Genomic DNA, 14865 nt, shown 5'->3' with positions numbered 1-14865 from the left:
ACCTGCATGCGGAACTCCGACTGTGAAGAAGGCAGGCAGAAGGCCAGTCGTGTCCAAGTAGCATCGTCCCACTTGCCCAGGAGTGAGGAGTATGTGTGATGCATTGACAGTTGCTCCCCTGAAACTTGGTGGACGCTCACTTCTTTGGTCCCTTGGTTTGGTTTTGTTCAACTCCAGGGCAGATCGAGGTTGTTTTCAGGTTTGCTAATCACCTTCCACCCCCATGCTCTCATGTTTAGAATGTCAGAGCTGGCGACCGTAGAGAGGACCCTCTGGTGACTACCCCAAGGGGGCTGAGCGACTTCCCAAGGCCACGGCGTTGGCATCAGAATCCAGGTCTCCTAATTTCCCCCCAGTGTTTTCTTCATCCCTCAGAGCAAGGCATGGCTGATGCGGGTCCCTCTTAGTGGAACACAGGAGGACAAGCAGTAATATAGACGGCCTCGGCTGCTGACTCAGAAATCCCTCTTCAGCTGTTAACTCCATCTTGCTTTCCTACAAATACAGTCACGTGTCGCTTCACTTAGCCAAGGGGATAAGTTCTGAGAAATGTACGGTCAGGCGATTGTCCTTGTGGGAATATCACAGAGGGTACTTGCACAAGCCTGGATGAGATAGCCCTTTGCACATCTAGACTACGTGGTACAGCCTATGGCTTCTACACTACAAGTCTGTACACCATGTTACACTTCTGAATACTGTAGGCAATTGTTACACAATAGTATTTGTGTATCTAAACATAGAAAAGGTGCAGTAAGAAACGTGGTATAAAAATAAAAACTGTGGCCCTAGCTGGTTTGGCTCACTGGATAGAGCGTCGGCCTGGGGACTGAAGGGTCCCAGATTCGATTCCAGTCAAGGGCATGTGCCTTGGTTGCAGGCACATCCCCAGTAGGGGGTGTGCAGGAGGCAGCTGATCGATGCTTCTCTCTCATTGATGTTTCTAGCTCTCTATCCCCCTCCCTTCCTCTCTGTAAAAAATCAATAAAATATATTTAAAAAATAAAAATAAAAATAAAAACTGTGCACCTGGGTAGGGCACTTACCATGAATGGAGCCTGCAGGACTGGAAGTTGCTCTGGGTAAGTGGTGAGTGAATGTGAAGGCCTGGGACGTCATTGTACTCCACTGCTGACTTTATAAACACTGTACACTTAAGCTACACTGAAATTATTTATTGTTTTTCTTTCTTCAATAATAAATTAACCTTAGCTTACTGTTTTTTACTTTATAAACTTTTTTTAAAAACTTTTTGACTCTTGTAATAACACTTAGCTTAAAACACACATTTTATAGCTATAATACTAGTATGTATATTAAGTGTACACATATTTAATCCTCACCCAAGGATATGTTTACTGATTTTAGAGCGAGAAGAAGGGAGAGAGAGATAGAAACGTCCATGTGAGAGGGAAACATCTACTGCCTCCTGTACGGGCCCCGACCAGGGATTGAACCCACAACCTGGCTATGTGCCCTGACTGGGAACCCAACCCACAACCTTTTCGGTGTACAGGACAACACTCCAACCAACTGAGTCACCCAGCCAGGACCAAAAATATTTTTTCTTTATATCCTTATTCTAGAAACATTTTGCTATTTAAATTTTTTAATTTTAATTTGTAGAAAATATGTTTTTTGTTAAAACCTAAGACACAAACACGTACATTAGCCTTGGCTTACACAGGTCAGGGTCATTAATATATTATTGTCTCCCCTTCCACATCTTGTCCCACCAGAACCGGTTAATAATGCAGAATTTCTCTGTACCGGTTAGTAATGCGGAATTTTTTCACTAGATGGAGTTACACATATATTGATATATATGCGATTTGATATGTATGCTATTTTGTTGTATTGACAGCAAGCTTCAAAACTTCATATGTTAAATTTTCTGAAGGTGTTAACATCAGATATTTTTATGCTTAAAAATGTCGAATTTCGTGCCAAAAAAAGACCATTTGCGGGAAGTTTTAATTCATTACTTTATTTTGAAGAAAAGTGCTGCTGAAAGTTATCGTATATTTTGGGAAGCTTATGGTGAACATGCTCCATCTTAAGATACTTGTGAACGCTGTTTTAAACACTTTAAAAGTGATGATTTCAATGTGAAAGACAAAGAATGTCCAGGTCAACCGAAAAAGTTTGAAGACCAACAATTACAAGCATTATTGGATGACGATGTGTATCAAACTCAAAAACAACTTGCAGAAAGATTAAACGTTGCTCAGCAAACAATTTCTGATCGTTTACAATGGGAGAGATTTTAAAGGAAAGAAAATGGGTGCCACATCAACTGAACGAAAGACAAATGGAAAACCGAAAAGTCATCAGTAAAATGTTGCTTCCACAGCACAAAAGAAAGTCTTTTTTTGCATCGAATTGTGACTCGCAATGAAAAGTGGATTTATTTTGAGAATCCCAAACGCACAAAATCATGGGTTGATCCAGGTCAACCATCAACATCGACTGCAAGGCCAAATGGCTTTGGAAAGAAGACAATGCTCTGCGTTTGGTGGGATCAGGAAGGTGTGGTGTATTATGAGCTTCTAAAACCAGGTGAAACCGTTAATACTGATCGCTACCGACAACAAATAATCAATTTGAACCACGCTTTGATCGTGAAATGACCAGAATGGGCCAGAAGACACAGCAAAGTAATTCTGCTTCATGATGACGCACCATCACACACTTCAAACCAGTTAAAGACACATTAAAAGATCTTGCCTGGGAAGTATTAACCCACCCGCTGTATTCCCCAGACCTTGCTCCTTCAGATGACCACTTGTTCTGATTGATGGCACATGCACTTTCTGAGCAGCACTTCAAAACGTACGAAGAAGTGGAAAGTTAGGTCTCTGAATGGTTTGCCGCAAAACAAGAAAAGTTCTATTGGGACGGTATCCACAAATTACCTGAAAGATGGGGGAAATGGGTAGCTAGCGATGGACATTACTTTGAATAAAGCACTTTTGTGTTTCTCTTGAAATTATCGTGCTTTCTTTGATTATAAAATCTGAATTATTAACCGGTACACTGGTAATGCATTTCGGTGTTGGCGTTTTCAAAATTTTGTCAGGAGCTTGTTGAAGTCTTCAGAAGCTCCTGCCAGACCCTGGGTTGAATATTTTGGGAGTTCTTTTTCTTCTTCTGCAGTTTCCTTTTCTTTTACTTCTTCAGCTGTGTGTTCCTGCTCCAGCCCCAACAACTTCTCATTAATCAGTTCCTCAGAAACCGCCATAGGAACTCCCCAGGGTCTTCCTCCTTTACACCCAGGTTAAAGCTGTTGGCCGCCTCAATCACAGCCTTGTCGATTTTTGCAACATTTGCACTATGGGGATGTTAAGGCTGCTGTGAAGTCACTGGGTGACAGGAATTTCTCAGCTCCGTTATAATGCTATAGGACAGTTTTGTATATGTGGTCCCTCGTTGACTGAGCCATCATTATGCGGCACATGACTATACTTTGCATTGAATAATTTCAGAAAACACAGACATTCCTGCTGGCAACTTTTCCTCTTGTAAGGAAATGTTTCTCCCCCGGACTCCTGGCGCCTGAATCCCTCTGCTCAGGTGTTAGCCAAGCTCTACTCTTTTTGCTCAAACAGGTTTCTGTGTTGCACCAGCTAGCCTTATCTGGGAAGACCCACTTTCCACAACGGGGGTCCATGTTTTTGCCCGTCCGAGAAGCCTGCCCAGGTTACCTAAATCCCAGGCTGAAGGCCTGGCAGCGTGCCTGGCGGTGTCCTCTGCCTCCGGACACCTCAGCAGCCCTTATAGAGGAAGTGAGTCACGGCGAGGCAGGCAGCTTGGGGCATTGTGGGTGTGGCTGTGAGGGCTCGGGACAGTGCGGGTGGGTCAGGAGGTCGGTGGTCAAAATCTCCTGGTCCGGCCAAGGCGTGTGTGTGTGTGTGTGTGTGTGTGTGTGTGTGTGTGTGTCCCAATTGTGTGGACCGAACTGGTGGCAACGTGCTTATGCTGACTGAGTTGAAGTTTTCTCTTCTCCATCCACTTTCTCCTTTGTCTCCTGGGGGAGGGGCAGCACGCCCTCTTATCTTTATTTGTCAGGCCTTGGCAATCTAACTTCTGTCCCAACACTTCCCCTCCCCACTGGGATCTTTAAAAAAAAAAAAAAGGTTAACTGGTCTTCAGTCCTGCGTGGGGTCGGGGGATCATTTGAAAAGTTGGGTGAGGAACTTGGGAAAGCCTGGCACCTAGAGAAACTGCCTGAGAAAAGGGTTCCGGAGCTAAAGGAGGGGAGCCAAGTAGGACAGAGGTGTGGGGAGGAGTTGGAGAGGAACCCAAGGTTAGCTGTGGCCCAAAGAGGAGACACTGGAACCTTACTCCACAGGAATGAACAGTCACATTTACTCCGCTGAATTCTGTTCTTTAACAACAATCATGTATTTCGGTGTTGGGATTCCCAACACTTCGCCAGGAGCTGGTTGAAGCGTGTGGTTGTGTAGGAGAGGAGGAATCTCAGGGAGGCCTCAAGAAAGGTAGAGGGAACTTTGGAATTGGCAGGCGGAGGGAGGGGCAGTTACCAAGGGGTCCTAAGACTTAGGATTCGCTAATAAGGGAGTTGTTCAGCCCCGGGCAAAGGAAGACAGGGCTGGAGGAGTTGCGGGAACTGGCTGGTCTGAGGCTAAAAAAGGTAGAATCCTCTGGGCTGGTTCAGGGGGAGGTGGGCCTGGGCCCGGGGTCCCACTGCAAAGAGCAAATGAACAAACAGAATAGAAATCAGTTGGCTTCTGCCTCTGTACCTCTCCGGAAGGAGGAGACTTTGGTGAGGGCCAAGATCCCAAACTGGATAAGTGTGTGTGGGGGGTGGGGAGTGTGGGGGAGGGAAGGGTGTCACACTCCTTCCTGAAAGAACTGCCTGTGCACCTGAACTTGGCTAGATAAACCGTGCAGCAAGCTACCCTGAGGTTCTAACTGTGGCCATATGAAGCCGGCAACATTTCATCCAGGTAAAACTGTTACCTCTCCCTGCAGTAAGTTGTAGCGCTTTCTAAACCAGCGGTTCTCAACCTGTGGGTCGCGACCCCTTTGTGGGTTGAACAACCCTTTCACAGGGGTCGCCTAAGACCATCGGAAAACACATACATAATTACATATTGTTTTTGTGATTAATCACTATGCTTTAATTATGTTCAATTTGTAACAATGAAAATACATCCTGCATATCAGATATTTACATGACGATTCGTAACAGTAGCAAAATTACAGTTATGAAGTAGCAACGAAAATAATGTTATGGTTGGGGGTCACCACAACATGAGGAACTGTATGAAAGGGTCGCGGCATGAGGAAGGCTGAGAACCACTGTCCTAAACAAACCCTCAAACACATCTGAGTCACACGCTGCCCACACGAGGAGTCAAGGCCAGTTCTCCAGGATGAACATGTTGCATCTTCCTGAAATACTGATTTTGCCGGACGAAGTGAGAAACATTTTTTTAATGCGAATGTGGACACGGGTAAGTGTGATGTCGATTGCAAACTCGAATGCATTTTGCAAAACAAAAGTTGGGGGTTGGCTCTTCCAGAGCCTGCCAGCAGGGTACGTGTGCCCCGGGGTGGGCTGTGCAGCTCTCGGTGGAAACGCCGTGGGTTTTATGGCGGCGGTGCGGGTGGGGACGCCCTAGGTCGGGGTCGCGGGCTCGGCGCTCGGAAGGGCCGTGGGGTCACCGGGGCCCGCTGCCCGGTGGGCCCTGGAGGGGCGCTCGGCCTGGGCGCACTGCACGGGGCCCGGCCGCCCCGGGGCTGCGCCCGCGGGAGCCCGGACTCCTTCCTCCCTCTGCTGCCCGTGCGGCTGGAGGTGGGGCGTTGGCAATGCGCCGGGAGGGGGCGCTGCCAGGATGAGATCTCGGGGCGCATCGGAGGCGCGTTGGGTGGGGCAGGGGTACTGCCCTCCGCGCCCCGGGTCCCCGGGGGTCTGATCCGGGGTCCCCGAGGGCTGCATCGCACCCCTAACTGAGAGGCCGAGGCTGGCAGAGCCCGCACCGCCTCCGCGCGGCGATCCCCGTGGGCGCGGCCCGGGGGCCGGGGTCCCGAGGCCGGAGGCGGGCGCAGCGGGGGCTGGGCGCGCCCTCCCGCCCCGCCGAGGCCCCGGCCCGCGCCCGCCTCCTCTCCCTTCCCGGCCCGGCCCGGCCGCAGGCCCACGCCCAGTCTCCCGGCTCCGCGGTGGCTCGCGGCCTTTCTTCCCGGGTTGGGCTCGGCCTCTGCTCAGCTGGGCTCGGCGCGCGGCGGGAGGAGGAGGAAGGAGGGAGGGAGCGGGCTGGCGGCGGGCGGAAGGGGGAGGAGAGGACGGGCCGAGCCAGTCCGGAGGGGCCCGGAGCGCGGAGAGGAGCGACGGAGCAGCCAGCGGCTCCCGGCCCCGCCAGCCCCGCGCCGCCGAGTGAGTGGGGACCCCGGCCCGGGACCCGGGGCGCCGCGCGCAGGGTGGGGAGGTCGCGGCCGTGGAGAAGTTGGCAGGACCGGGGGCCGCCCCGACGCAGCTCGCGGAGAGGCCCGGCTGGGCGGAGCGGGGCCGAGGGGGAGCGGGACCGGGGCGCCGGGCGGGGCGGCGCGGGCGCGGGGCCTCCGCCGGGCGCGCTCATGGCGAGGGCCCGGGAGGGCGCGCGGCCCCAGCGCCGCCGGAGGGCAGGCGGCCGGGCGCCTCTGCGTCCCGGGACGCGCCGCCGGAGCGCGGGGAGGCCTCCGGGGCAACAGGTAGGGGCGGGAGGTGGGACTCCGGGGCGCGGCGCTGCTGGCGGGGGGCCCGAGACCCCGGCGCCGCTGGGTGGGGGGTTAGCGAGGCCGGGGGACCCTGGGCGCGACAGCCCCCGCCGGCAGGGCCCCGCGCGCTGGCCCGGCCCGGACGGCTCCCGCGGCGGCAGTGGGAGGGGCGAGCAGGGTCTCGCTGCTTTTCCTTCTGGCCGGCGCCCTGTGGCCGCTCGGGAGGGCGGTCGGAGCGCCCATGTGCTTAACGGGAAACGGGAAGGAGTGGCTCAGGGAGTCCGCCCGGCCCCCCAAGGGCACGGCTCCTAGACCGTTATGGGGTGTGTGTGTGTGTGGCAGGGGTGGAGGGGGAGCCGCTGGAGAAACTGGTTTTCTGGACCACATCTTGCTAATTGCTGGCCCCGAGGTTCTCTGGCAAGTAGGTTAATTACAGGTGTGTGGCACGAACTTTTGGCCTGAGTTTGGGGGTGTCTTTCTCACCCCACGCCAGGCTCCTGGCATCCAAACCTGGTCTCAGCCACCTGAGTTGCCAGGCCCCAGGCTGGGGGGCTCTGAGAATCCTGAGGAGCCCCTCTTCCCAGAGCATCAAATCCGGGATGGCCCCCCCACATCTGTGTTGGAGGGGTCGCCATCCCACACCACAGGCCGGGTGATGGGGCCTGAATTTGGGTGGCTGACTGCACTGGTGATGGGGCGCCTAGGGGTGAGGACTTGTCTACAGCGGCATCCTTCAGGGCCCGGCCCTGGTCATACGGTGACTCTGTTCTAAAGAGAGGCTCTTGTCTCCCTCGTACCCCGCCATCCACTCCCCGCGCTGGGGCCTCCTCCAGCCTTCCCCCTGGGAGGAAAGGCCTGCTTAACTCCGGTCACTGGCCTCAGGCTGGCTGCCCTTCAGCGCTGCTGCTTATCTGCCCCGTCAACCTGCCAGCCTCTCCCTGCCCCTTGGGGCTGTAACCTTATGCAGTAGTGGGGTGTGTTGGGGCTTCTGGTGGGACAGTCTAGACAAGCTAGATTTGGGGGCCTGTACGGCAGCCCCGGGCTGTGGCACCTCTTCACCCATTGCAGCCTTCTGGTTCGCTACCTGAAAGGTTTTCAACAAGGAAGACCACCCGGGTCCTCTTCCACTTCTTTCTCGCTGTGCCTCAGCTCCCGTGGAAGCGGGGAGACTGTAGGACCCTCTCTCTTGGCCACTCTTCTCCCTTGCTGAGCCGGTTATGTTTTCTTCAGTTATTCCGCCGAGCTCTGAGAGCTGGTGGGACTGTTTGCACTTGGGCCTGTGAGATTACTTTCTCGCAGACTCACTTCTGCCCTCCCAGCACGCGGGGTGTACAAGCCCCCATGGGGACCCTCTGCCCCTTTTCATCCATCTGTGAAGGTCTGGGAGGAGGCAGTCAGAGTTGGGGCGAAGGGTGGGGACTGGGCTGAGCCGAGCTCAAGTTCCTGGTAACCCAATGCCCATGAAATCCCTGCTTTGCTGGCTCCTCTCCAGCCTGTGCCTCAGAAAGTGGCATCTGTGTCTCTGTGGCAGGTGTGTGTGAGAGAGACAGAGACAGACAGACATCCCCCCTGCGCGCGTGCACACACACATACACCCCTGTTGTCTCCTCCTGCCTGTGGGGTGAGTGAATTCTGGGAGTGGAAAGAATATCAGTAGGTGTGATTTTTCTCTATCAGAAAATCAAGGAACTGCCCTGAGGGCCAAGAGGGCCTGGAAAAGCAAGTTGGCTCCCTCTCCTCAGTACACACCCCCCTGTCTTTTGCCCCAGCCTTTTGTTTATGGGATCCCTTGCTTGGCTTGGTGTGCTGGTGCCAAGAAGCCTCCAGGGCTGCCACCTGGGTCAGGAGACCTGTTAGCTCCATGGGGATGTGTCAGCCAGGCCAGCCTGGAGCCCCTGCTGTCTGCCCTCCCCCTCAATCCCCATGTGGAGCTAGAAGTCCAGACCCTGCGGAGTCTGGTGTCTCTGCTGGGCAAGGTGTGTGTGTTGGGGGGAGGAGGGGATGGGATAGCGCTCCTCTGCTAATGGAAGGACTAGGCAGCAAGGGAAGGCTGTGGTCACAGAAAGCCTGGAACCCGGGTGTGGGAGAGCCCCCATTAATCCGCATCTCTGAAGGCCTGACACATCATGCTTTCTTGCTCACTGCTCACACCGTCTTCCTGCGGGCGCTGGAAGGAGAGAGGTATATTTGGTCCTGGGGTTGAGATAGTTGCACTGTCCGGGCAGTTGTCCTTGACCGCTGTCTGACACAGTCCTTGCCTACCTCCCCAGCTCCTCACTTTCTTTGTAGGGATGAGACTGGCAGCAGGCATTCCTGGGGCACAGGAATCGGAGAGAGGGGCTCCCCCGTCCCTGCAGGACCCCTCTGAATCTTTAATCCTCAACGTGTTCCTGTCAAGAGAAACGTCCCTGCCGGTTTCCACTGAGCAGGGTGGGGATGGGGCCCAACACTTAGGCCTGTTTCTGCCCTGGGCTATCGATCTCACTGGAGGACAAGTTGGACTCCAAGAGACACATCAGTCAAGGGGCTGGGTCAGGCATCCTTCCTCACCTCCAGTCAGGCTGAGCAAAGGGGGGCAAGGGGGGGCGGAGCCAGGGGTGCCGCCACATCCTGGCATTGTCTTGATCCTTCTCTACCTTATTTTCTACCACTTTTCCTCGGAAAAAAAAGTGTGAGGGTGCGCGCGGTTGTGTGGGAAACGTTCCATTGTGGATAATTATGTTTAATTTTGTTCGGTTGAGGGCTTCCATCTCTTTAATTAAATATTTATTCTGACGAAGGTAGAGAAGGAAGGGGCTGTGCCCTCGTGAGCCGAGGCCTGGAATGTGTGTGTGTGTGTGTGTGTGTGTGTGTGTACGTACATGTGAGTACGTACGAACATAGGCACCCACGGGTGCTATCGGGGGAAGGCGGAGCTGGAGCTCCTTTGTCAGTGCTGACCTCTGATTTCATCTGAGAGGGGAGTGAGCTGGAGTGGGGACAAGAGGGTAAAGTCCTTGAGCTGGAATACCGACCCGTGACAGGCTGAGAGGGATTTCGCAAGTGCTTCTGTGGTGGGTGGGGGTGGAACAGCCGGAGGAGCGGCGGGAGGTCCAGCCCGGCTCCGCTCCGCTGTGACCTGTCTGATCAGTCTCCTGCCAGGGGCACCCGCTGGTCTCCAGTTCACAGTGGAGAACAATCTCTCCACTCTCTTTCCTTCCTCCTTGGTGCAAGTGTGGGTGGCGGGGACACGCGACCACCTTCCTCCTGTGTCAGCTGTTAGTGCCAAGGCCAGCCCGTCCCGGGGGGATGAGGGGCAGGGAGTCCTGAAAGTATTGCCCGGCGTTCACTGCTCAGTCCCAAGACTGCCAGGCAGGTGTACTGGTTCCAGCATCACTGGCTCTGCAGTTCCATCTTGCTGCTTCTCTCAGCTCCAAGCAACTGCTGGCTCCTCCCGGGCCACAGACCATTCCCTTCCTCGTTCACCGTGTCCAGGGGGTCCCTGCCCCTCCTCGTCACAGCGACCTTTCTCTTTCAGTGGCCGAAAGGGGGAGGCGGGGAAAGCAGCAGCTCTTTCCTGAACTGGGGGTGCTGTGACGGGCCGTTCTCTGCAGGCTAGTGTGTTATGTCGTAGGTACGCCTTAATAATAGCAATAGCTTCGCATTCCACCAGAGCTCTGGGTCTGCTGTCTCGATTCTCTGGCCTCTGCAGCGTTGCCTTTACTTTGTTTCTGAAAAGACACTGCTGATAGGATTCTTCTGCTTTATGTGTAGGAATTGGGAGGCTTGGCATGGTGTTGATCTTGTGTGCAGTAGCCCATGGATTGTCTTTGTGCTCAGCCCATTTGGGCACATAATTTTGCTTTATTCTGGCCTCTTAATTCCCCTAGGGACTATGGGTTGTAGGGAAAGGGAAGAGAAGGTTTGCTCCAGCCCTGAAATCTGTTTTTGAAGTTCCCCGGCAAGGAAGCGTATAGTTGTTGTTTGGGGAGACGGGGTGGGGGTGGGGGGGGGGGCGGGACTGGATGTAGTGGCTGGAGAGTCAAGGAAGGGAAGGCCCTGACTTGACTCAGCTGGTTGGCTATATCTCCTAGGACCAGACCCTGCCTGTCCTCCATGCTGGGATAGCAAACTGACGGGAAACCTGACATCGTTATTCTAGGGAATCAGGATTTCTTGGGGGCGGGGGTGTCGGCATTACCTTCAGTTGCTGTAAATAGTAAATGTTAGAACTGGAAAGTTATCATATCACAGATGAGGAAACTGATCTGTCCAAGGCCACATGACCAGGACCTGGGCCCAGGGCTTGAGTCTCTGCCCCCTGCTCCTTTTGTTAAACCATAAAAACTGTCATCTGTTTCTCCCCCGTCGCTGCCCCCTTTAATGCCCTTTATATTCCCCTCCTCCTCACCCAGGATGCTCCAGACCTTGTATGACTACTTCTGGTGGGAACGGCTGTGGCTGCCTGTGAACTTAACCTGGGCTGATCTAGAAGACCGAGATGGACGTGTCTACGCCAAAGCCTCAGACCTCTATATCACACTACCCCTGGCTTTGCTCTTCCTCATCGTTCGATACTTCTTTGAGCTGTGAGCATACCAGCCCACCCCCGTGCCTTCCCTGGCTGCCAGCCACACCGTTGCTTGCACTTCAAGTTTGTCTCTTGCTGTTTCGTTGGCCTTAGACCCTGGTGTTCTGGCCACCCAGGTCCCTGCCTACCCTGTGTCCCCCGCTGAAGGCAGCATTGTCTTCCCGAGGGCTCAGCACCCGGGCCCTTTCTGTCAATGGCTATTTGTTCTCACCCTCCACCCGGCCCGGTCACTTGTGAACACAGGCAGCTTTGTCAGCTGTGAGCAGCCCAAGGAGGCCAGCGTGGGGATTGCCAGGAAACTGAGGCCCAGGATAAAGTCGTCTGAGCTTGCAGTCCTTTCCCCTCCCAGCTTAGGGGCTACCAAGACAGTGAGGTGCTTCTCACTCATTTCCCTCCCCCAGTTATGTGGCCACACCACTGGCCGCCCTCCTGAATGTCAAGGAGAAAACGCGGCTGCGGGCACCTCCCAACCCCACCTTGGAGCATTTCTACCTGACCGGCGGCAAGCACCCCAAACAGGTGAGCTGCGGACCGGCCTGAGGAGTCCCTGAGTTCTAGTGGGGAGGGAAACGGAGTGGGGTGGAATGTCATTTCTGGTGGGTGGAGAGATGGGAAAGCAGTGGTACAGACTTAATACAAGGTTAACCCTCGGAGGAGGTATGGGGGTGAGGGCACTGCTGAGAGGTCTGAAGTGAAATGTGATGGATGGGCTTCTTCCCTCCACCCAGGCCGAGGTAGAGCTGTTGTCCCGGCAGAGTGGGCTCTCTGGCCGCCAGGTGGAGCGCTGGTTCCGCCGCCGTCGCAACCAGGACCGGCCCAGTCTCCTCAAGAAGTTCCGAGAAGCCAGGTGGGGAGGTTGGAGGAGCAGAGGAAAGTCTGATGTATCTTGCTGGGAGGGGTGGGCCGTGGCTGTGTGCAGGGCGAGATGTCGCTCAGGTGAGGTCAGTTTGGTTCTTCATGACATCCTGAGGATCTCTGGGGTACTTGGAGGGTTGTGCCCTTCGCCCACCCCACTGTCCTAGCTGTTTCCGCTTCCTTTTCCAGCTGGAGATTCACCTTTTACCTGATTGCTTTTATTGCCGGCATGGCTGTCATTGTGGATGTGAGTGGGGATTACTAGGAGGTGGGGGAGTAGGGTCTTTGGCAAGGTGGCGGGGGTGGGGAGGCATAGAATTCGGGTCCCTCCTCTTTTAACCTGTCATCATCTCTCTGCAGAAACCCTGGTTCTATGACATGAAGAAAGTTTGGGAGGGATATCCCATACAGGTATGAGATGGGGTTCTGACTTCCTTATATGGGGGTGATGAGGAGAATCAGTGTAGCACAGGACTAGGATGTGATCTCTAGAACACATGCCAGAAGGGACTGGAGTTATGGTGCTAAACTCATCTCAGCTGCTAGCAGGGCTGGTGTTAGAGAGGTGACTTGGGCCCCTTATCTAATCCCTCATTCTCTCCTCTCTCCCAGAGCACCATCCCTTCCCAGTATTGGTACTACATGATTGAACTTTCTTTCTACTGGTCCCTGCTCTTCAGTATCGCCTCTGACGTCAAGCGAAAGGTGGGTCGAGGGGCTGTGCCATTAAGCCTAGAAGCCAACATGAAGCTGTGATGAGTAGCCTCGACTAGGATTTCTGGGTGCCCGGGAGGGAGCTGTGGGATATGGGGAACTACAAGTGAGGGGGAGGAAGAAGGCATAGTGGGGGCCGGGGAACAGAAAAAGGTCCCCTGGAGCCTACGCCTTTTCTGCAGGACTTCAAGGAACAGATCATCCACCACGTGGCCACCATCATCCTCATCAGCTTCTCCTGGTTCGCCAACTACATCCGGGCGGGGACTCTCATCATGGCTCTGCACGACTCTTCCGACTACCTGCTCGAGGTCAGGCTTTCTGGGCATTTCTTCAAACCCAGAGACCCTGGTGCAGGTTCCCCTGTCCCTCTATCTCCTTTTGGGGTTTGTGGGACATTCCTGGGACCAAGGAGGTGGGGGCACGGAGCCTGCGTGGTAACTGGGGTGTATGTGTGAATGTGTACGGGAGAGTCAGGAGCCTGTGATGACGGATGGGGCTGTCTGTGCAGTCAGCCAAGATGTTTAACTATGCCGGATGGAAAAACACCTGCAACAACATCTTCATCGTCTTTGCCATCGTCTTCATCATCACCCGACTGGTCATCCTACCCTTCTGGTGAGTAGAGGCCAGGCTCTACTCCTGTTCTCATGAAATCAGGAGTCTTGCCCCGCCCTCCCGTTTATCTCCATCTTCACCTCTTCCTTTCTGTGTTTACAATTCTCTCCCTTCCCGTTGCCAGGATCCTGCATTGCACTGTGGTGTACCCACTGGAGCTCTATCCTGCCTTCTTTGGCTATTACTTCTTCAATTCCATGATGGGAGTGCTACAGATGCTGCATATCTTCTGGGCCTACCTCATTTTGCGAATGGCCCACAAGTTCATAACTGGAAAGGTGAAAGCCCTCTCCCCGTTTTATAGGCCCTACTACCCTCAACTCTAAAAACTGCCCGAACCCCTCCCATACCAGCAACCCTCTAAAATGTGGGGCCCTGGGAATAGTTGGAACAAGCCGCACAGAGAGGCAGTATTTAGGGGTTTGAGGACATCAAGTAACCCTTCTTATCCCTTTCCACAGCAGGTAGAAGATGAACGCAGTGACCGGGAAGAAACAGAGAGCTCAGAGGGGGAGGAGGCTTCAGGTGGGGGAGGAGCAAAGAGCCGGGCCCTAGCCAATGGCCACCCCATCCTCAACAACAACCATCGTAAAAATGACTGAACCATTGTCCCTGCTACCCCTCAGATTAATGTGTAAAGCCAAGGAACTATCCCCACCCCTCACAGGGTCACTTTAAGCTCTGGAGAGAAAGGAGAAAGCCAGAGGAGAGTTCTTCTCTGTGCCCCCCGCCCTCTGCTTGTCACCCAGTTGCCTTTAAGCCAAATCCTAACCAACCTATCCCCACGTCTCTACCTGGGGAGATTGGGTACAGTCTTTGGTAGAGGGGGACGTCTACTTCCAAGTTGTCCTTTTTATTGCTTTCAAGACCCTTCCTCAGCCCTGGGGGTGGGGATCACAAACTCACATTCCTTATCCTTCAGAATTTGGCCCTGTTTGCCTTTGACTCCCTGACCTCCAGAGCCAGGGTCGTGCCTTACTGTCCCACCTGTGGGCCTCATTCTGCCAAAGCTGGACCAAGGCTCACCTTTCTAAGCTCCCTAACTTGGACCAGAAACCAAAGCTGACTTTAACTTTTTCTTTCCGAAGATGTAAATGAACTAAGTGTAGGAGGGTACACATGACCCTTACCCTACCTCTGCCAAAAAGTGGGGGCCATACTGGGGACTGCTCAGACAGTCTTTGTGTTACTTCTCTGCCAGCTGTCCCTGTAGTCACAGGTCCAAGATCTTACTGCCTCCTTTCTCTGGCCTCTTCCCCTAGGCTAGTTGGTTTGGAGTAGAATGGCAACTAGTTCTTTTTCTTTTTTTTTTTTTTAATTTATTAAACATTTGGGGTTTCGGTTTTAAAGCCAGAATTACAACTAGCACCTGGCATTTTAGCAATGGG

General features: G+C 53.9%; 2 protein-coding genes across 4 annotated transcripts in view; one reads left to right on the top strand and one right to left on the bottom strand.

The window, feature by feature from the left end:
* The window catches only part of GABPB2 (GA binding protein transcription factor subunit beta 2), a 244521-nt gene that overhangs the window by 94247 nt on the left and 135409 nt on the right, over positions 1-14865 (bottom strand). The window lies entirely within an intron of this gene.
* CERS2 (ceramide synthase 2) lies at positions 6265-14795 on the top strand. 2 transcript variants are annotated; one of them, XM_036342495.1, is made up of 11 exons: positions 6265-6400; positions 11115-11288; positions 11692-11809; positions 12019-12137; positions 12335-12392; positions 12506-12556; positions 12758-12850; positions 13042-13170; positions 13371-13477; positions 13602-13755; positions 13942-14795. In XM_036342495.1, the coding sequence occupies exons 2-11, from the start codon at positions 11116-11118 to the stop codon at positions 14077-14079; spliced, it is 1140 nt and encodes a 379-aa protein (XP_036198388.1). In that variant the 5' UTR covers positions 6265-6400; position 11115; the 3' UTR covers positions 14080-14795. The 2 variants fall into 2 exon arrangements, with proteins under 2 accessions (XP_036198388.1, XP_036198387.1); XM_036342494.1 differs by having other exon boundaries at positions 6270-6400; positions 13939-14795.

This window comes from Myotis myotis, unplaced genomic scaffold (assembly GCF_014108235.1).
Source record: "Myotis myotis isolate mMyoMyo1 unplaced genomic scaffold, mMyoMyo1.p scaffold_m19_p_18, whole genome shotgun sequence".
Lineage (NCBI taxonomy): Eukaryota > Metazoa > Chordata > Mammalia > Chiroptera > Vespertilionidae > Myotis > Myotis myotis.
This window is presented reverse-complemented; position numbering and strand designations above follow the sequence as displayed.

Excerpts from the sequence above, each read along its gene's own strand:
- CERS2 (XM_036342494.1), top strand. The coding sequence starts at position 11,116 with ATGCTCCAGACCTTGTATGACTACTTCTGGTGGGAACGGCTGTGGCTG. Across the intron at positions 12,851-13,041 it reads CCTCTGACGTCAAGCGAAAG|GACTTCAAGGAACAGATCAT; the intron begins GTGGGTCGAGGG and ends CCTTTTCTGCAG. Across the intron at positions 13,478-13,601 it reads CTGGTCATCCTACCCTTCTG|GATCCTGCATTGCACTGTGG; the intron begins GTGAGTAGAGGC and ends TCCCGTTGCCAG.